General features: G+C 38.6%; 2 protein-coding genes across 3 annotated transcripts in view; one reads left to right on the top strand and one right to left on the bottom strand.

Moving 5' to 3' along the window:
• The window catches only part of LOC124711291 (squamous cell carcinoma antigen recognized by T-cells 3), a 92,175-nt gene extending 85,587 nt beyond the window's left edge, over positions 1-6,588 (top strand). The window contains exons 15-16 of the mRNA XM_047241295.1: positions 1,674-1,831; positions 6,266-6,588. Coding sequence (XP_047097251.1) covers positions 1,674-1,831; positions 6,266-6,470 — 363 coding nt within the window. The 3' untranslated portion in view covers positions 6,471-6,588. The remainder of the gene's footprint in view (positions 1-1,673; positions 1,832-6,265) is intronic.
• Positions 6,589-6,688: 100 nt separating this feature from the next.
• The window catches only part of LOC124711292, a 287,903-nt gene continuing 273,582 nt past the window's right edge, over positions 6,689-21,009 (bottom strand). For both annotated transcript variants that reach the window (XM_047241296.1, XM_047241297.1), the window contains 4 exons: positions 20,152-20,275; positions 15,898-16,092; positions 15,111-15,290; positions 6,689-7,966 (listed from right to left, as the gene is read on the bottom strand). In XM_047241296.1, coding sequence (XP_047097252.1) covers positions 7,622-7,966; positions 15,111-15,290; positions 15,898-16,092; positions 20,152-20,275 — 844 coding nt within the window. In that variant the 3' untranslated portion in view covers positions 6,689-7,621. The remainder of the gene's footprint in view (positions 7,967-15,110; positions 15,291-15,897; positions 16,093-20,151; positions 20,276-21,009) is intronic.

Genomic DNA, 21,009 nt, shown 5'->3' with positions numbered 1-21,009 from the left:
GCCTATTTGCTAATTTATTATTCTTTTTGTACACTGCCTGTCAAGGCAACTTCGTACACACAACTTCACTGTACTTTTAGCATTCCTTCTGCTTTCCCCATAAAGAAGCAGAATATATCATTCCTAGTAGTTTGCAAAAGACCTAATTTTTCCTAAGGCAAACAGCACTCAGTATATGCAAACTACGCATAGGACATAGAAAGCTAGATTTCATCTGTGCCACTTTTATACAGGTATTATGGTAGTTTAGCACTCTGTTGCCTCCTTATACAACATATCATATTTCTTTCTTTGGTTATGAAATTGTGAACTTCCTCATAAGATAACAATCAGTTTGATGTTCAAACAGAGAAATCCTAAGTTCTACTGACGTGACGTTACTGTTCTTTTAAAATTTATAATTTGATATTTTTATGTTGGTGACAACTCAGAAATTGTCAATTAGTTTGTTTATGGTGAGTGATTAAAGGAATATTGTTGTGAAAAACAGGAAATTTCCATTTTTTCTTGGGGTATTCGTATAAAGACTCAACTCAACAAAATCCTTTGAATTGCTCTGTTCAAATTTATCACCTTCAGAAAAGACTGTTTACAATTGGTTTGCGGAATTTCATTGTGGTTGTGCAGCCATCAATGACAAATTTAATGGCTTCATGAATTTCGTAAACTTCAACCAAAATCTGTTTCAAAATCATTCACATTGTACGCAAAAAGACTGAAGAAAACTGGCATGTGACGTACTGTAAGATGGAGGTGCCCATAGGCACAACAAAGGCTCGGAACATTCTATTTTGTGTGAACATTTAGCTGCGAAAAAGAAGGTTTCCCATATATTTCACACAACTTGGCCAAAGCTTGGAAACAGGCTTGTGTCAATTCTTATAAGAAATGCTCACCCGCAAAGATACCCAAGTGCATTAATGTGCCTCTTCCAGGATATAGGGAGGTGAGCCTGTCTCAGCTTAAATCTGCCTCTTTTGTTAATGATGAGGACTGGTGAGCCGGCCAGCCTCAATGTGGTTTTTAGGCAGTTTCCTCACAACCAGTAAGGTAAATACTAGACTGGTTCCCCCATCTCACCTCATATTCACAATATGCAAACATTTAGAAAACGTTCTCACATTTGAACATGAGATTTACTCGGGACATGGAAGGATTGGATGCACAAATTCTGCCCCTGAGCAGAGTGGTAGCATCAGGAAGGGGACCAGGCCTTTAATAATGCTGCAACACAAATAATTCCTTCCAAAACCATGTTTTTGAGATATCAACAGCAGAGTGGAAAATTGGTTTGAATGCCTGTAAAAGCATATAAATTTTAAAGGTGAATATTTTGAGCAACAATAAAACAATGTACCAAGAAAATATTTTCTTCTATTGTTTTTGTTACAACTTAAAAGGTGATCCTCATATTTTCACAAAATATCGTGAGGACATATATGTTCATCTCCATGAATACCACACAAGGATTACAGTGACAAAATTAGGGATTTGAATGTGTACCTAAGTGTACACCAGAGTCATCTATGAATTAAATGTGTAGGGAAAGAAATAACACTGGTAGCAGGCACTCTCCTGCAGGTATTGTTTAGCAATTATGAAAATTTAGATAAGATTCAGAGCTACTACCTCCCCTTATTCAAATGTCTGATACCATTTCACTTTTTTTGCAGGCTTCTGCAGCACGTGCACTTCAGGCAACAGATACAATGACTATTGCAGGTCATACTATCTCTGTGGCCTTCAGTAGACCACCAGAGAAGAGAGACAAGGGCGCAGCCCCGACAGCAGCAGAACTAGTGGCACCTATTGCTTCTGAAGCTGTAAAGCCGTAAGTGACTAATTAACAGAAAGTATTCTTTATTCCAGTCTTTGATTGTGATAGTTACTAGTTTCAGTCAGTGATAATCATCTTTGTATCTGTAATCGAGCAGCTTAATTTGAGTTTGCCTCCACCGCATCTTCTCAATCATATTTTATTTCAGTGTTTGGTCTAGATCACAATTTTTATTACATGCAATAATATATTTCCACCTAGGCCATTAACAGATTCAAGTTGAGCAAACTTTGATATGCATCACCACAATAATGCTAAGTGTACTTTTATATACCACAGACAAGTGCACTTACCAATCTTCTTGGAAGTACACATGGCCTTTACATTTTACTGAGCATAAAAGTTTTTATCACGGCTCTGATGATAACCTAGTCCAAAACATGTTATTTTATGTAGTGTATTAAACGTAAAGTATGGTGTAGGCATTGTGTCAGGGAGGGGGATGGGGACAAAAAAGCTTTTTTCCCCCCACCCATCAAGGGTAGTGTTCTAGGATCCTGCAAGAAATGGACATTGGGGATATTGGACTGTGATTCTGTGTCTGTTCTTGTGCCTCTTTTACAAACAGAGCTGAATATGCATGAGAGTCTCGATAAATACATTGAGGGGGAGGGGGGGGGGGGGGGGATGCGTCACCAAGAAGGAATTATGCGACATGAACAAAAGTTGGAAGGCATATTTCTACATCTGAAATATGCTCTATTAAAATTTTGCACCATTTGCATAAGACTGGTGCTAATAGCACCACTATGAGGATGAAAATCGGATTTGCTTAATATAGACACTGTGTAGGTCATGAGCATTAGTTACTTTTGAGATTAGGCGTGGTGAGTCGATGTTAGTCAAGAATACCTTTAAGGCAACAAAGACACCATTATTAACACCTCACCGAGTTTGAACGAGTTCGTGTAACAGGGCTGTGAGAAGCCGGATGTTCCTTTTGTGATAATGCAGAAGGCAGGAATTTAGCCACTGTACATGATTGCTGGCAGCTGTAGTCACGAGAATGTACAGTCGGAAGAAGACCAGGCCTTGAAACAACTACATGGCACTACCGAGAGGGAAGACCATTGTCTTTGGCGTTTGGGTCTGGCGCATTGTACTGCATCTGCAGCAGAGATTTGAGCAGCAGATGGTACCACAGTGATGTAACAGACTGTTACAAAGTGGCCACTTCAAATACAGCTCCAATCCAGACGCCCTGTAGCATGCATTCCGCCAACCCTAAACCACTGCCATTTGCAACTTCAGTGATGTCGAGCGAGAGCTCATTGGAGGGCAGGGTGGAGGTCCATTGTGTTTTCTGATGAAAGCTGGTTCTGCCTTGGTGCCACTGATGACTGTGTGCTGGTTAGGAGGACGCCAGTTGAGGACCTGCAAATAACCTGTATGTGTGCTGGACACACTGGACCTACACCTGCAGTCGTGGTCTAGGGTACGGTTTCATACAGCAGCTGCAGCGGCACCCTGACTGCAAATTTGTACGTCAATTTTGTGATTCGACCTGTTGTGTTGCCATTTATGGACAGCATTCCAAGGGGTGTTTTCCAACAGGGTAGTACTGTCCACATACTGCTGTTGCAACCCAACATGCTCTACAAAGTGTTGACATGTTGCGTTGGCCTGCTTGATCACCAGTCGAGCACATACAGGACATCAGCGTGTGACAACTCCAGTGTCCTCAACGTACAACATTAACCATCCCTGTATTGTCCAGGTGTGACAGGCGTGTAACTCCATCCCACAAACTGACATCCGGTACCTAACACATGGACATTTATATCCTTGAATTCAACATTCTGGCAGTTACACTGGTTATTAATGCACCAGCACTTCACATTTGCAGTGGCTTGCATGCTTGCATTAAACTGTAATCTTGCAATGTTAATCACTTACACATGTCCCCTAGACATACGTATTCTGGAAATTTCATTACTCTACTTCTTTTATTTTTATTATATATATATATATATATGTCCTTTTTTCCCCCTAGGGTGGGTCTTTCCGCTCCCGGGATTGGAATGACTCCTTACCCTCTCCCTTGGGACCCATATCCTTTTGTCTTTCCTTCTCCTTCCCTCTTTCCTGACGAGGCGACCATTGGTTGCGAAAGCTAGAATTTTGTGTGTGTGTTTGTGTTTGTTTGTGTGTCTGTCGACCTGCCAGCGCTTTTGTTTGGTAAGTTTCATCATCTTTCTTTTTGGATATATTTTTCCCACGTGGAATGTTTCCCTCTATTATATATATATATATATATATATATATATATATATATATATATATATACCTCACCTGTCTTTCAACTTCATCTTTGCCTCTGTACATCCGCCCCGACTGACATCTCGGCCCAAACTCTTTGCCTTTACAAATGTCTGCTTGTGTCTGTGTATGTGTGGATGGATATGTGTGTGTGTGCGAGTGTATACCTGTCCTTTTTTCCCCCTAAGGTAAGTCTTTCCGCTCCCGGGATTGGAATGACTCCTTACCCTCTCCCTTAAAACCCATATCCTTTTGTCTTTCCTTCTCCTTCCCTCTTTCCTGACGAGGCAACCATTGGTTGCGAAAGCTAGAATTTTGTGTGTATGTTTGTGTGTCTATCGACCTGCCAGCGCTTTTGTTTGGTAAGTTTCATCATCTTTCTTTTTAGATATATATATATATATATATATATATATATATATATATATATATATATATCAATATAATGGAAGGAAACATTCCACGTGGGAAAAATTATATACAAATACAAAGATGAGGCGACTTACCGAACAAAAACGCTGGCAGGTCGATAGACACACAAACAAACACAAACATACACACAAAATTCAAGCTTTCGCAACAAATTGTTGCCTCATCAGGAAAGAGGGAAGGAGAGGGGAAGACGAAAGGAAGTGGGTTTTATATATATATATATATATATATATATATATATATAATAGAGGGAAACATTCCACGTGGGAAAAATATATCTAAAAAGAAAGATGATGAAACTTACCAAACAAAAGCGCTGGCAGGTCGATAGACACACAAACAAACCTGCCAGCGCTTTTGTTTGGTAAGTTTCATCATCTTTCTTTTTAGATATATATATATATATATATATATATATTTGTTGTTGTGATCTTTTCCCAATTAGTGTAGTAACAAGGAGTAGTGTATTTTCCACAGTGAATTTAAGACAAAAATCTAATAAGAGTTTTAGTGGACCCTGATGCGTTTTTCACTTTAGAGCTGTTGTTTTTCATATTGAAAGTACTTGCATTTAGTTTCCATCTTTTGAGATTTCTGAGCAGCATTGGCACTTATATGGAGTGCCTACTGAAATATGTGATTGATTGAAAGAATTTTTTACTAGTAGAATGTAGCACATTATATTAGATGTAACATCTTCATCAAAAATTAAAGTGGCCTTGGCTGCTCCTTATGGGCGTATATTAGGATTTCTAAATATTCTCAATAGTTAATCACACAGGTCAAACAGCATGCTCAGATTATTCATTGACAATTCAGTTGGCTGCAGGAAAAGTTGGAAGACTGTAGAGAAATGCAGGACAATTTACACAGTATTTCCACTTGCAGTGAATGACAGCTCTGTCTTTATATGGATACCTGCAAGATAATGCCTATAGGCAATAGGAAGAACCTGGCAGCTTTCAGTTACCTGAGTAGTAATTAATGTTTGGTGCTTGCCACTTTGTTTGTAAACATGAGGGCTATATGAGCAGTCTGAAATGGAATGAACAAGGAAATCAGTTGTAGGGAAGGCAGACTGCAGATTTGCTGGCAGGATTATGAGAAAACACTCAAGTGAGATGGTGTATTGGATATGGCACTGGCATGACATTTATGAGGAGAGGGACTCATATCTTCATGAAGCCACCCAGATTTAAATTTTCTGAGCTTGTTTTAAACTGTTCATCTAAGAACAAGTCATATGTTAGGAAAACACATTCAAGACAGTAGTGCAACCAATTCTAGAACAATGCCAGTTTGGAGTTATGTGAAGTACACCTGTCGGCAAATGTTGATGTAACTCAGAGATAGAAGTGCAGTAGTATTGCAACAACTTGGTATAAAAGTGTTGCATAGGTGTTAACTTAAATGGAAATTTTTGGAAGAAAAGTGACATTGTTCCTTTGAAATCCTGGTGGGGAAGTTTAGGTAAACTCAGTAACTATTCTTCTGTGTCCATCGTATGTCTCACATGGGTATCACTAGATAAATGATAATGATATTTTCCTTCACTCAGTTTCTGAATGAAATAAGTTTGTTACAAAGTGCCCTCCATCACTCACTGATCTGTGACTTGGGGAATATATATCTAGCTTTGGCTAGGCAGCTGTTAGCTTTGTTAGCTGAAGATTTTATAACATAAAATGTTCAGAAGTAGGAATGTTGCAAACTGAATTATTTGACACTATGTTTCAGTCGTGGTCTCAGCATGAGGAAGATGGCAATGTTCCCAAGATCTGTACAGCTTTCTAAAGGGACAACTGCAGCTGCCTCAAGCTCAAGATCAAGCTCAGCTTCTTCTTCCTCCTCTTCATCTGCTCCAGTCACAAACGGTGAAACTCAAAAGCCTATGACTAATGCAGATTTTAGGCAGTTCCTCTTATCGGGGAAAAAATCTTGAACGATTTGTTATTATACTCCCCTCAATTCTAGCAGATTAAACTTCTGCTACCATATAGCTATTCTATTTGTGTTTTAAGAAGATAGTATTAAACATTGGTTATTTTCATAAAACAGTTTTTATTTATTGTAATGATTTATTTCATTGTGCTGGTATGTGTTGCAGTGAAGAACCATTACAACAAACACTTTCATAAAAAATTAAATATTTATTTATAACAATATGTACAACACACAACTCTCTCAGTTACAGAATATTTCCAAAGCAGTGCATTTTTACAACCTCTTACTTTTATTTTTGTGTAAGAAAGAAATGGTTTGTAATGTTTTTAGTACCCAGTTGATTGTATCTTCACTGTTCTCATAAATAAGAATTATTGACATTGTACAATTTTCAACAGTTATAACATAATTTAATTTTTGATAAGCAATTGACTATCAGCCCAAGTTTTGCTCGGATGTAGAGTAATTTTGTTTCATTGAAACTTTTTCATTTTTAAACCCACCATTTTTCTGTTTAACTTCTAATTTGTTTTCCATACATTGAATATAGCAGCAGTACAGTACCGTTACAGTTCTGCTGCTTGAATGGTAACAGTAACCATTTCAGTGATCCTTATGCGTAAATGAATAAGAAACACACTTTCTTTGTGAATTCAGACTACAAAAAGATATAATGAGATAATCTTAGAAACCATATAGCTAAATTCATTAACAACACTCCATCATCTTTCCATGTTTCAGTATTTGTACTCAGACAAGATGTTTCAACACCACAGAAATAAATACAAACTTGTGGTGTTCATGGATAGGTGGAGCAGAATCTATCTTTCAAAAGCAGTATTGTCCAGTTGGTTCACAACAGTGAGACAGCCTTACAGTCAGTCTCATGTTCATTATTCTATAATTAAATAATTATCATATGCATGTAACAAACATAGTATTGTAAAAAAATGAGTTCCCATAATTTTGCATGGAGTCACATTACGTTTTCATTTCCTCCTTCAGTAAAGAGTACTGAATAGGTGTCTTGTGGGTGGAGGAAACTGTGAAAATCACTGCTGTCAAATCAGGGAAGAAATATAAACAAACATTATGCTCAGTTTTAGCACAGTGGAAAAGGACTGTATTGGCTCACATTGCTCATGCAACTTATGCCTCTTGCTGCAGTCTCTCTTCTTGTTGCTGCTGGTGCAGATGTTTGCGTGTCCTCGGAGGTGGAATGGGCTGCTTGCGTGCCAGCCATCGTTTGACTGTATCACGAGCATGGTAGAAATACAGGTAGAGCAATGCAATGATAGCACACACCCCAACAAGTGTTGCGAGCACAATAGAAACAACCAGCCAGCGCTCCACAGCGACTGTCTCAGGTGTTGGCGTTGTAACCCCTGTGGCTGGTACAGTCGTTCCAGATGTCTCCAAGGTCTCAGTTGTCTCTGTTTCAACAGTGCCTTCGCCAGAGTCGATTGAAACATCAGCACAAGCACGGAATTCTTCCTGTTGGCAAAGTAAATTTGTAATTATTTCACTGAATGAAAGGTAAACAAGAGAGCTGCTCTGTAAGAAATAAAAAAGAGTGATGTTTGTATCATATATGGATCTTCTGCAGCCAAATCAGTATTTTCCTCCGAGTATTCCTAAAAAAATCGAGAGGGATGAAGTGTTTTACTAGGAGATTATACGATATAGTAAAAGGAATTCGTATGTTACTCTCACTTTTTAGGATACCTTTTCATTTAGTAAGATATGTGAAAAGCATTCTTTTATGCTTTGAGTAGTGATGAAACCGCATATTGTCAGGTAAATAGCTTCCAGCTTCCTGTCCATTCGCCAGTGACAATTTGGAATAACAAGGGATCTGAATTGAGGAATTATTTTAATATGTTCCATTTTCTGTGTAAAAATATCCCTCAAAATTCATTGCATAGAGTTGTTACTATTTTTTTTTTTCATTTTTGTAATAAAATTTCTATAAAATGACTATTTGTGTAAGTAATATACATGTGGTGTGCGTACTGTAAGACCTTCGGTACACACACCATCAGATTATTTGACTTGTCGCTCTTAACGAAGTAGGCGAGTGTAAACAATATGTCTCGTGGCCTTATCATGGCATGTTTATCTTCTGCCGTTAGGTCAGATGATAGAAATGCCACTTTCACGCTTAGAGTAGCAGATTGGCGGTGACCAACTTTAAACAGAACTTCATTAATTTTCACACACATTTATTAAAATAATAAAAATCATAGATATTACGTAACTTGATTTTGGATGCTGTTTACAATTGACAATCTGAAGTTCCTTTGGTCTTGTTAATCTTATTCTCACATATCTCTGATACTTGACAAAGTGTCTATACATTTATCTTCATGGCTATGTACAGGAATATGATAATCTTATTAGGCACAGACTGAAACTTGACTACAGACTACTGCAGACAAATGCAGACTGACTAATCGGAGGTCTGTACACTCGTTATAGTACCTGGAGCGTTCAGGTATCACTGCGTGAGTATGATCCGCGAGGAGAAAAGGTTCTACGTTAGCAGCAATCTCATTGGCTGCGTTACATATTAATACGCAGATCGGCGGAAGCAGAATTTGGTCTGTCTTTATGGCAGCGCCATCTCGTAGAGCGGAGACGGACGAGCTCTGTGCCTGCGCTGTTGTGCTTAGCGGGGCGCGCTCTAGTGGGAAAGTTGTGTACGCGCTGACTACGTGGAACTATGTACACAACAATACAATTACTCTTTCTTATTTTGTTTAGAAAAATGGGAATATTCTCAAAATAAAGATAGAATGGTTAGTGTTTAAGAAATACACAGAGTTTGTAGAGGCAAATACAAATACTTCAAGTGAACCATGAGATTGAGGCCAGCTAAGATCTATGTGATTTAAAGACAAACCAGGAAGTAATATCAAAGCCACAGGTGCTGTTCCAAAATCACAATTCTTTACTACTAGCTGTATGCTCAAGCTTCAGGGTGGAACTTAAAGAAGAGCTTGTACAGACCATTGCTTTTTTTTTTATAGGAATTGGCTGCTGAAGTAATATTTGCAGGTGTATCATGAGGAGCTACTTTTTTCCTCACTTTGAAAACTTGTGTACAAAGCGCAAGTGAAAAATTAAAGAGCCATCTATTGAGTACTCTTGTGTTAAGTGCTTTATGGTTACAGCTAAATGTCTCTGTATCTTAGTTAAAATCTTGTCACAAGGAAAATGTTCCAGTAGAAGGTGGCAAGAGCAAGTTGGACGAAAAGAAATGAGACATCAATATGATTCTACATAGAGTATGTGAGAGATCTTACCTCTCTTCCAGCAATGGTTTACCATTAGTCTCTGGAGGAGTGAAGCATTTTTGCTAATTAGAAAAAGGCAAGGTCATTCCCATTTTCTAGAAGAGTAGTGAAACAGACACATAAAACTATAGGCCTGTATCTCTGATGTTGGTCTGTTCTTGTAGAACCTTTTTATCCTCATGTATTATGACATTTCTGTGAGAATCAACATAGGTTCCAAAAACAATGATCATGTGAAACAAAGCTATCTCTGTTTGACCACGAGACCCAGAAAGCAGTAGATACAGACACACAGATAGATGCCATGTTCCTTGATTTCTGTAAGGTATTCGATGCAGTGCCACACTGCCACCTACTGAACAAAATATGAGACGATGGAATATCAGACCAACTGTGTGATTGGTTAGAAGAGTTTCTAGCAAACAGAACACATGTCATTCTCAGTGGAGAGAAGTTTTCAGACATAAAAGTAACTTTGGTGGTTATGCAAGGGAATGTTACACGTTTATTACTTCTCACAATTTGTATGTAAGAAACATATTAGACAAAATTGAAAGTTCCATGAGGCTTCTTGCTGATTATACTGTTTTATAACGAGAAGTTTCAATGCTAGAAAATTGTAGGTGAAATGCAGGAAGATGTGCAGAGTATCCTCAATATGAACAAATTAACATATTTTGTAGATTGAAAGACCCATTATTGTATGATTACAATCTTCCTGAGCATTCAGTGGAAGCAGTTACTTCCATAAAATATCTAGGAGTATGTGTACAGAACAATTGAAAGTGGAATGACCACATAAAACTAATTCCAGGAGAGGCAAATGGCAGACTGAGATTCAGTGGAAGAATACTCACAAGGGAACCTCCCCATCGCACCCCCCTCAGATTTAGTTATAAGTTGGCACAGTGGATAGGCCTTGAAAAACTGAACACAGATCAATTGAGAAAACAGGAAGAAGTTGTGTGCAACTACGAAAAAATAAGCAAAATATTCAAACCGAGTAGTCCATGCGCAAGATAGGCAATATCAAGGCTAAGCTGAGCTCGGAAGCGCCGTGGTCCCGTGGTTAGCATGAGCAGCTGCGGAACGAGAGGTCCTTGGTTCAAGTCTTCCCTCCAGTGAAAAGTTTAATTTTTTAGTTTCAGTTTATTTGACAAACTCTTATGTTTTCATCACTTTTTGGGAGTGATTATCACATCCACAAGAAAACCGAAATCGGGTAAGGTAGAAGAATCTTTTTACCCATTCGCCAAGTGTACAAGTTAGGTGGGTCAATAACATATTCCTGTCATGTGATGCACATGCCGTCACCAGTGTCGTATAGAATATATCAGACACGTTTTCCCGTGGAAGAATCGGTTGATCTATGACCTTGCGATCAAATGTTTTCGGTTTCCATTGGAGAGGCACGTCCTTTCGTCTACTAATCGCACGGTTTACCGGTGTGGTCGCAAAACACAGACGCTAAACTTATTTCAGTGAACAGAGTCGTCAATGAACGAACGGACAGATCAGAACTTTGCGAAAATAAAGAAATTAAACTTTTCACTGGAGGGAAGACTTGAACGAAGGACCTGACGCTCCGCAGCTGCCCACGCTAACCACAGGACCACGGCGCTCCTGAGCTCTAATAACCTTGATGTTGCCTATCTTGCGCATGGACTACTCAGTTTGTATATTTTGCTTATTTTTTCATAGTTCCACACAACTTCTTCCTGTTTTTTCGATTGATCTGTGTTCAATTTTTCAAGGCGTACCCAGTGTGCCAACTTATATCTAAATCTGAGGGGGGTGCGATGGGGAGGTTCCCTTGTCAGAAAATATAGTCCATCAACTAAAGAGTTACATAACCCTATTTCAACCCGAGCTTGAATATTGCCAGTCAATATTGGATCTCTACCAGGTAGGATTGATTGAGGAAATACAGATGATCCAAAGAAGAGAAGTGCGTTTTGTTACAAGTTAACATAGTAAGCACACAAGAGTCACAGAGGCGGTACATCAGCTGCAGTGGCAGACACTGCAAGAGAGTTATTCTAGATCAGTGTGTGATTTACCATTAAAGTTCTGAAAGCATATGTAGCCAGAAGAGTCATCAAGTTTTAATACTTCCTCCTATCTATATCTCACAAAAATACCATAAAGATAAAATCAGAGGAATTTGAGCCCACACAGAGCATACTAGCAGTCAGTGTTTCTGCGAACCATTCATGACTGGAACAAGAGCATGAGGACAAGTGACAGTGGTACACAAAGTACCCTCAACCACACATCACAAGGTGACTTGTGGTGTGTAGATGTAATGTAGATTTTTTAAATAAGCAAACTCCCATGTATAAAAGATCTTCAAATGTCTGAGAACTTTACTAATGTGTTAATTATTTGACTTCGGCCGTGTAAGGAAGAAAAAATGTAGGGAAGTTTTGAAATTATGCTTAAAATTTCGTGGAAGTCACTAAGTGCTCTCATTATCTCAAACAGTGGATGAATATAATCTGGATAATGTGCGCCCCATTTTAAACAACAGCTACTTTTTCACACATCTCAATATTTATGATGTATCTCTTGAACTACGTAGCATACAGTGATATAATTGTGCATATACATTCAGTGGTATATGTGGATACTATCTGCAAACTGTGTTGCATATAGAATTAGTGGTAAAGAAGTAATAAATTAAATTATGCTTCATGCTGAGGTTTTACTGCATGAACAACGAAAATGTAGTAATAGATAAAATTCTTTCCTTTCATCATTTTGTGTGGGGTGTCAGCAAGAAAAATTTTCAAAAAGCTTTAAAATGATGTGTAAAGTTTGTTGGAAGTCATAAAGTGTTCTCATTCTCAAATACTGGATTAATGAAGTCTGTTTAGTTGCACACCATCAGTTAACGCTGCCTCAAGACAAACACACAATTTCCAACTGTAATAATGTTTTCTTGCATTAAACTTTTAACGTAAGTTTATACTTCATCATGGGTAGATTTTGACAGCATTTTAAATTCTGTCAATAACTATGCAAAATATTGAAGATCAAATTTTTATTGACCCAGGAATCTGTTAGATAGGCAATCTGCAACAGGTTCCAGGTTTCTGGGCACTGGTGTAGCCACTTTTTGTATGTCAAGACTTTTTAAAATACTTTTTAACAATGTTTGTTATCTTGGAATTCAATGGGCAGAGCAAAGTGAGACAGTGCTGTTCATTCTGCATACAGAGCCTTCATGGCCTGTAAAGATTAATAATAATAATAATGGTGTGGATAATTCAGTTTCAAGAGCTGAACGTGATGTATAGTTTAGGGCAGTTGCATATTTTTGACTTTCAAACCTACAGTCCTGATCTCCCAACCATGACTATTACCTCTTCTTGCTCCTGAAACAATGGCTTGATGGATAACAGTTTGAAAAGATGAATGTAAGACTACCACTGTCAGGTGGTTCAATTCCCAAGCTGAGAACTTTTATGCAGAGATGTTAAAGAAGTTACTGCAAAGCTAGTAACAGTGCTTAGAAGGATGATTATGCTGGAAAATGAAGTATATTTTTAGAAAACAAACTGCCAAGAAAAGGGCTTTATAATGAATATAAATTCCAGGTTCTGTGTTCTACAGAATTTCTGTCTAATGTATCAAAAGACAGATCAATCAAACAAACTATTGTATTATGTGACAGGATTCCTGTCAGTGTTAACCATCAGAAAATGAAATATTTACTACTGTTGATAGGTACATGTAACAGCAACAGCAAATGATACTACCTGGCTTTTCAAAACTATCAGATCCTTTCTCAGGGACCGGAGAGACATAGATTGTGGAAAGTGAAAAAGGAAGGAGAGGACACTTGTAGTCCAGGATAGATGGTTGTCTACCCTCCCCTCCACTGCAGGTGGGTCCCACTCACCCTGTGGCCTGAGAGATCTGCTCTTTGTTTTAAACATTCCCCAACCTATCCCTCCCTCCTTCCTGAGGAAGAAACTAATAGTTCAGAAAACTACGATAGTGTTGTGTGTTTTTGCTCTTATGTGTATCTACTGGCAGTACTAAATATTTCATTTTGTGAAACTGTTTGCCTAAATGTTTATGTAGAAGATTTTAATGTGCCAGGGTGCCTGGCTCAGCCATTTTTGTGTAAGTAAAGAGCCAGGCATTATATCCTACATTATTATTTTAGTTCCTTTTATTTGTGTGTGGCATTTTAACAGTTCATTGTAAGAAAATAACAAGTTAACTGTTTCATGTTTTGTGTGCCAGGGTGTGAGTGTATGCATGTATAAACAATAGTAAGTGAAGGGGTTTTAACAAAGATTTAGTGGAATAAGTTTTCAAGTTTTTGACTACATTCGCCATGAAATGTTATAGACTGTCCAGTCACATTAATGTGACCACCTGTCTAAAGTCTGAATAACCACTTTTTGCAGCAAAAACAGGTAAGAGACATGCAGGAGGAGAGTCATTGAGGTTCTGCGAGGTACTGACAGGGATGCAGAGCCATACTAGCTCCAGTGCCGTGGTCAGCTGCACTCGGTTTTTCAGTTAAGGATCCATGGTGCAAACAGTTCGATCGAGGTGGTCCCCCAGATTTTTGATTGGGTTTAAGTCCATGGAGTTTGGTATCCAAGGGACTACAGCAAACTTATCCTGGTGCTCTTCGAACCCCACACATACATTGCGAGCTGTGTGACATATTGCATTGTCCTGCTGGTAGATGCCGTTGTGCCAAGGAAAAGCAAATTGCAAATCCCGAAGGATTTTCAGAATGATGAGATCATCCAGGGACTGCCACAAAAACATTCCCCAGATCACAATACTCCCTTCTTCGGTCTGGACTCTTCCAATGATTGTTGCAGGGCGTTTGCTTTCAGTTGCTTCATGCCATACACACTAATGCCCGTCATTCTTCTGAAAAGGCCACATGTCATCACACAGTGGACATCCCATTCAGCTTCCAGCATTCATCACCGATGAACAGCAGTCATCGTGGCTGCATGAATGAGGCACCTGTTGTGGAGACTCACATGCAGCAACGGTCATTAAGGAGATATTGTTGGTAGACACTTGGTTCATCTGGGTGGTTACTTGCTCAACAGTCACTTGTTTATTTGCCTGTACATATCTCCGCAGCAGTTGTTCACCTGTCATCTATGCCCTGTGGTGCACAACCACAGTTGTCTCGGCATTGGTATGTGGTTTTGTATTCATTTCTGCCTCTCATTATCTGCCCTAATAATGTACATCAGACAGATGTACAAAGAACAATGGAATGCTACAGATATTTACAAGTTCAATGAGCACTGTACTTGCAAATCAAACTGTTCTTATGTTTTCTTAATAACTGTTACCTGTGGTCCACAGCCGACAGCTCCTGTTCCATTTGGGCAGTTTCCCCAATTGTTCCCTGCTATGTACCTCCACTGTAGGATACATTGTGAGCATGTCAGCCCAGCAGGAAGTTTGTATCGGAGCTCAAATACACGATTTCCGCCACCGCCGGGGTAGAATCGTGCACCACCACCACGTGCCTGGAAGCAGTGACACATTATTAATGTCACGATGTTGGAAGTCAATTTGTTTTGCAAATGTTATATTTACTACTGCTTTTTCTCAAAACTTGTTGTAGTTTTCATCGTTATTCTCTGTTTTCAGTTTATAATACACTGCTATATTGCCACATATTATAACATGCATCCAATTTTTTGAAGGAAATAGTATATATTAGGTTGCAAAACATGGTCATGTATGTAAGTGCTTTACAGAGAGTTCAGGAAACAAAATTATTTAAAGACAACCTTGTTGTTTTCTATAACATACAAAAAAAATAACCATTCAAATTTTTACCAGTTTAGAGTTAAATTATATTTGCATTGTTAGTTATAAGACCACCATCAAAGTTTATGTACAGATAAAATCAATAACAATGTAATATTTGCACTTATGTACTGGAATGAAAAATCATTGAGGTCACTAGTGCCTGACTACACAGACCAGAATTTTGAAAATATTTGCAGCTTTAAAAATGAGTGCTGAATTTAATGGTACAATATCCATCAAAATAGGTATAAATGCAAGAGTCACTGGTTTTTACTCTTGTAGTTTTCCAGTAATGGCATGTGCTAATTAATAACCTACCTGTTCCAGTAGATACTTGTCTAGGCATTCCTGGGTGGCAACTCGGCGAGGATTGTTGTGTGGACACAGTCGAAACTCAAAATAGCCTTGATGATTGGCTGTGAGTTCCACTCTTATGGGAATAGCTGCACCAGGTTTGTACTTACGAACTATCACACCCAGGCCATACTTGCCACCAGCTTCGTGGGCACGAGGCTGAAACACAGCAATTGGAAACAATGAAAGGCAGTAGTGACATATAACCAATCTGCATCACTTTCAGTTTTCTTGTTAGGTATGTTGAGCCACCAAATGTTTGAGATATTTAGAAACTTGTAATGTGGTGAAAGGGATAGGTATGTTGGACCAAATGGAGTTAATGAAGCCTGAGGATGATATGTGAGAAATGCTTAGCAGTGATGCTGACTCACTTTCTTGTCATCTCCCACTATTTTCCCATTTCTGCATCACTACAGGCTGCCCATAATTAAAGTTCCAGTTTCAAAATGGTGTAGAAAGGGAACTACTGCTCAGAATGATGTCATATTATTGCTGCAGGAGGAAAAAAAATTAATAAAAATCTTACAAATAGCTGGCACTGAAAGTATCTTGATATAAATGGGTTTAGCTACAAATGACAGATGAATCACAAAAGGATTGCTGTGATTCGAGTTGCACTTTATGTCATTGTTCAATGTGCATGACCACAGAAGTTCAGTAGTCGACGGTTGCAGCAATGTTAGTTAGGTAAGCACATCCACCACGTCAACTTCATACCACATCAACATCGGATGGGAAAAATTGGTTTTTAATTGTCCTGGGACCAAAACCACATAAAAATCAAAACAAAATCCTGTCATGACATGTTCAGTATGCTATCCAACATTTTCTCCCATAAGTTGAAACTGAGAAAGGGCATGTTCCATAACAGATCAGAGTGTTTCGGGGATCATGTTCAAAATTCAGCTTCATTTGTAATTGTAGCACTGAAAACATCATCTTTCAGAAAACCTCACATGGATTAAGATCTGGTGACCTGGATGACCAGGCAGTAGGGAAATGACAGCTGATAATTCTAGCATTTCTGAAATGCCTTTGCAGCAGCTGCTTCACAGCTGTGCCGTGTGAGACACCATCTTGCATAAAATTGTCCTACCCACACATCCATGCTGTTGAAGAGTTAGAATGACTTTAGACTCTCATAGCATTTACCAGTGATGGTACAGTAAACAGGACCTGCAGGACTTGTGCTCTTGGAAGAATGTAGCCCTACGATAAATGATGCTGTCAACCTGCACCATACAGTCACCTTTGCTGAATGAAGTGGGTACCAATTGATGTGCGAACAGATGTTGCCCATATTCTGCAGTTCTATGTATTGACATGTCCATGGGGATGGAAACGTGCTCCATCTGTCCAGAGAATGTTCCTTGGCCATTCATTGCCAACTTCTATGCAAGCAATGAATTCCAGAGCAAACTTTTGTATTGATGGCAGGTCAGTAGGAAGCAACTCTTAAACTGGGTGATTTTGTATGAATAAGCATGCAAGATGTTTCGTAGGATCTTATGCGCCATGTTGACAGGCATGCCCAACGTTTTGGCAATGCCCCATGCAATACATGTTTGCACATGACTGCTCGACCTGTCCTGAAATGCTATGGCCGCATCTTCGACATATGTCAGGTCAACTGCTTTCCTCCCAGTACCACACTACTCTTCAAATGAACCTATCTTTTAGAATTTTGTATTAATTTTCTCCAGACCCTTAACAGACATTGGACCAATGCCTTTTTTCATACCGCTGCATGTCCAGAGCTTTTAAAGGTCTACTGGCACACACTCATTGCTCTTGTCTTTACCAACAGCACATGGCCCTTCATGGAAACAGTCATCTTGAACATATCAGACACAAACTGAGAAACAGCTGTGTGCCGTGCGTCTGTTGATGTGCATGTTCTGATGTTTACAATGCCATCTATTGATCAACTTTCCTTTTTTTTTTATTTTTTGTGTTCCATGACGTTTCCTCCTGCATAAATAATATACCATTCAAATTCGGCATCATTCTGAGCAATGGTTTTCTTTTTACAACATTTTGAAACTGGAACTATAATTATGGACACCCTGTATTATACTGATACTTCTTTCACAATTTACCTAAAATAGTTAGTTACTTCAACAGTGCATTTTTTTCTGCAGCAATGTATCAGAATTCAACCCCACAATAAAAATAGCATATGTCTTGCTCTCAATGTGCTTTGTACTTTGCTGACATGTTATGTTTGCCGTGGTCCCCCACCTGCAACCTATAGATGGAACTACTAATCAATAAGCTGCCTGGTCACTTACAGCACTCCTCAGTCAACCTGTATCTTCTACAATATAATGTACTGCCTTATTACTCCCAAACGCCCCCAGCCTTACTAAGACACTCAGTTTCTAGTATGTAAAGAAGATCAGCTTGAAGTATTTTGTAAATCATGACATTATCTACATCAGTACATTTTTCTACATCAAGACATAACTGGTTGCTCACAGGGTCACTCACACCTGCTTTCATTTGCATGGCAACTTTGAAGTTACCGTGACAACTAGAATAAACTGAATGTCTATAAGAGTGTTTTTTGTGTGTGTGTGTGTGTGTGTGTGTGTGTGAGAGAGAGAGAGAGAGAGAGAGAGAGAGAGAGAGAGAGAGAGTGAGTGACAGTGTGTGTCTTACCAAAGTGAACATGTAAAAGATGTGTTTATAGAGAAGAGACTTTTAAATTGCAACGTGTTGTGATCTTCAGTCTAAAAAATGGTTTGATGCAGTGCTTCATGCTAATCTTTCATGTACAAGCTCCTTCATTTGTGAACACCTACCGCAACTTTCATCTATTTGAACTTGCTAACTGCAGTCAAGTTTTGATCTCCTCCTACAATTTTTAACCCACACACTTCCCTCAGATACCTATTTGACAGTCTGTTGATACCTCAGGATATGTTCTGTTAACTGGTCCCTTATTTAGTAAAGGTGTGCCACGAATTTCTTTTCCCTGAAATTCACTTTAGTACCTCCTCATTAGTTATCTGTCTAATCTTCAGCTTCCTCCTATAGCCTCACATTTCAAAAGCTTCCATTCTCTTCTTTTTGCAACTATTTTTCATCTATATTTCCATTCCGTATAAGGTTACATTTGAGGCTAATACATTCAGAAAAGATTTTCTAGGATTTGTATTTGACGTTAGCAGATTTATCGATTTCAAAAGCGCTTTTCTTGCTATTGCTGTGTACATTTTATACCCTGTCTAATTAGGCCATCACTACTTATTTTATTGGTGAAATAACATTACTCATCTGCTGCTTTTAGTGTCTCATTTCATAATCTAATTCCCTCAGCATAGCCTGATTCAATTTGACTACATCTAATTATTTTTCTTTTAGTTTTGTAGGTGGTTGGTTTATAACCTACACTGATGAGCTCAACCATTATGACCACCTGCTAAAATGCATGTTGCTCTGCCTTTAGAACACAATACAGCAATTACAGCAGTGACTCCATGTGGCATGGATTAGATAAGTCCTTGGTAGGTGCACCAGATGTCTATGCACAGATAACGCAAATTATTGGCCAGTAGTGTGCAGATTCTGAGCTGGGTAAGGGGGTACTACCATCAATAATGTAATGACATAGTAAAACATATTCTGTATGCACAATTTTTTCTGGCATGGGCATTGTCTGGCAGTTTCTTTCAACACTGCCCAATTGCTAATGGTCACACGCCAAAATGCGAGGATAGAGTCATTGTTCATGTTTTACGCAGAGCAGTTGTGTGCAGTTGAGTCACACCAAAATTATGTGAACAATTAGCTAATGCCATGAAATATGAGATTGGACATTTTCTGTTGATTGGTAGGATAACAAAAAGTAATTATTCAGTTTATTTGCAATTACGTGCAAAATTGGTCTGTCATTCTACGTCAGTAGCACACATTGGTGGAACATGTTTCTATTTTAACATTCGTAGTTTGAAACATTAATTTGAAGAAGCAATACAGCAATGCCAGATCTCACTGTGAAAGAGGAATATAATTTAATTGCTAATATGAGCAAGGTTGTTAGGAAGTGTGTTACTTATGAATACGATAAATGAAGACAAATGTTATCCTTTGAAAGCAACTTTTTTTTTTTTTTTAGGCAACATAGTCAGATTATGCAATGACTCTGCCATACTGATTTCTGTGAATATAGTTTATTAAAAGGAGAATGAAGCTAATTTTGCAGCAGCTTACCGTTGGTGAATCCCAAGGATCACCACATATTCCACATTTGCCACCATTTTTATTCCACTGGCGCGAGAAGCCACCACAATACAGTTCGTGGTCATTGTAGTTTGGTGGTGTGTCAAAACCATACCTGCAACCAACAGCTAACATTAAAATTACTGGAACTAATAGTAAAAGTGAAACTTAGCATACAGCTTACTCAGATAAAGAGTGGAAATATTTTGTGGATATTTGAACACAGAATTCAGAAATCACAGTTTTATTGTTATAGTAGATGTGTGTCACAATTTTTTTCGGGAATTGTTTCACAGAACACATGATCAGATTATGTTGTCATAAAACTTAACAACTTCAGATTTGTATACCTGCATCAGCTCAGAATTTGTTTTTGGTTATTGGATTCGTGTTTGTTGACTGCAGGGGAATCGGTTTGAGGTTTGAAAGCAAACAAATGAATCTAAATCTTGTGGGTTGAATTATTCTCGTCCAATTCAAGATTGTCTTTGTCTCTAATGGCATACTTGCCAAGAGGCCATTAAATTTTCTTCCTTTGACCCCTATCACCATTCTGAGATGTACAGATGAATGCCTGAGGAACCATTGCATTCTCCATTTGAAGGGGTCATGTGCCCAAAGTCCTGATGTTTGTTTTATTATCAGTTACTTCAGCAATGATGGAATGTAACATATTTTCATTTTGAGAGATGGGCTGCTTGTCCATTAGATCACATGGATTTGACAGTTGGGGTATAATTATGTTGAATTCTCTGTTCTTTTTGTCTCTCTTCCCTTCTCTGCTTCCCTTTCTTGTCCAACAGTCCACTACCTCTGTGCATCATCCAACTGTCTCTTGCATCCCCCCCC

The sequence above is a fragment of the Schistocerca piceifrons genome, chromosome 8 (assembly GCF_021461385.2).
Source record: "Schistocerca piceifrons isolate TAMUIC-IGC-003096 chromosome 8, iqSchPice1.1, whole genome shotgun sequence".
In the NCBI taxonomy this organism is placed as follows: domain Eukaryota; kingdom Metazoa; phylum Arthropoda; class Insecta; order Orthoptera; family Acrididae; genus Schistocerca; species Schistocerca piceifrons.
Note: the sequence above shows the minus strand (reverse complement) of the source record. Positions and strands in the feature narration are given on the sequence as shown.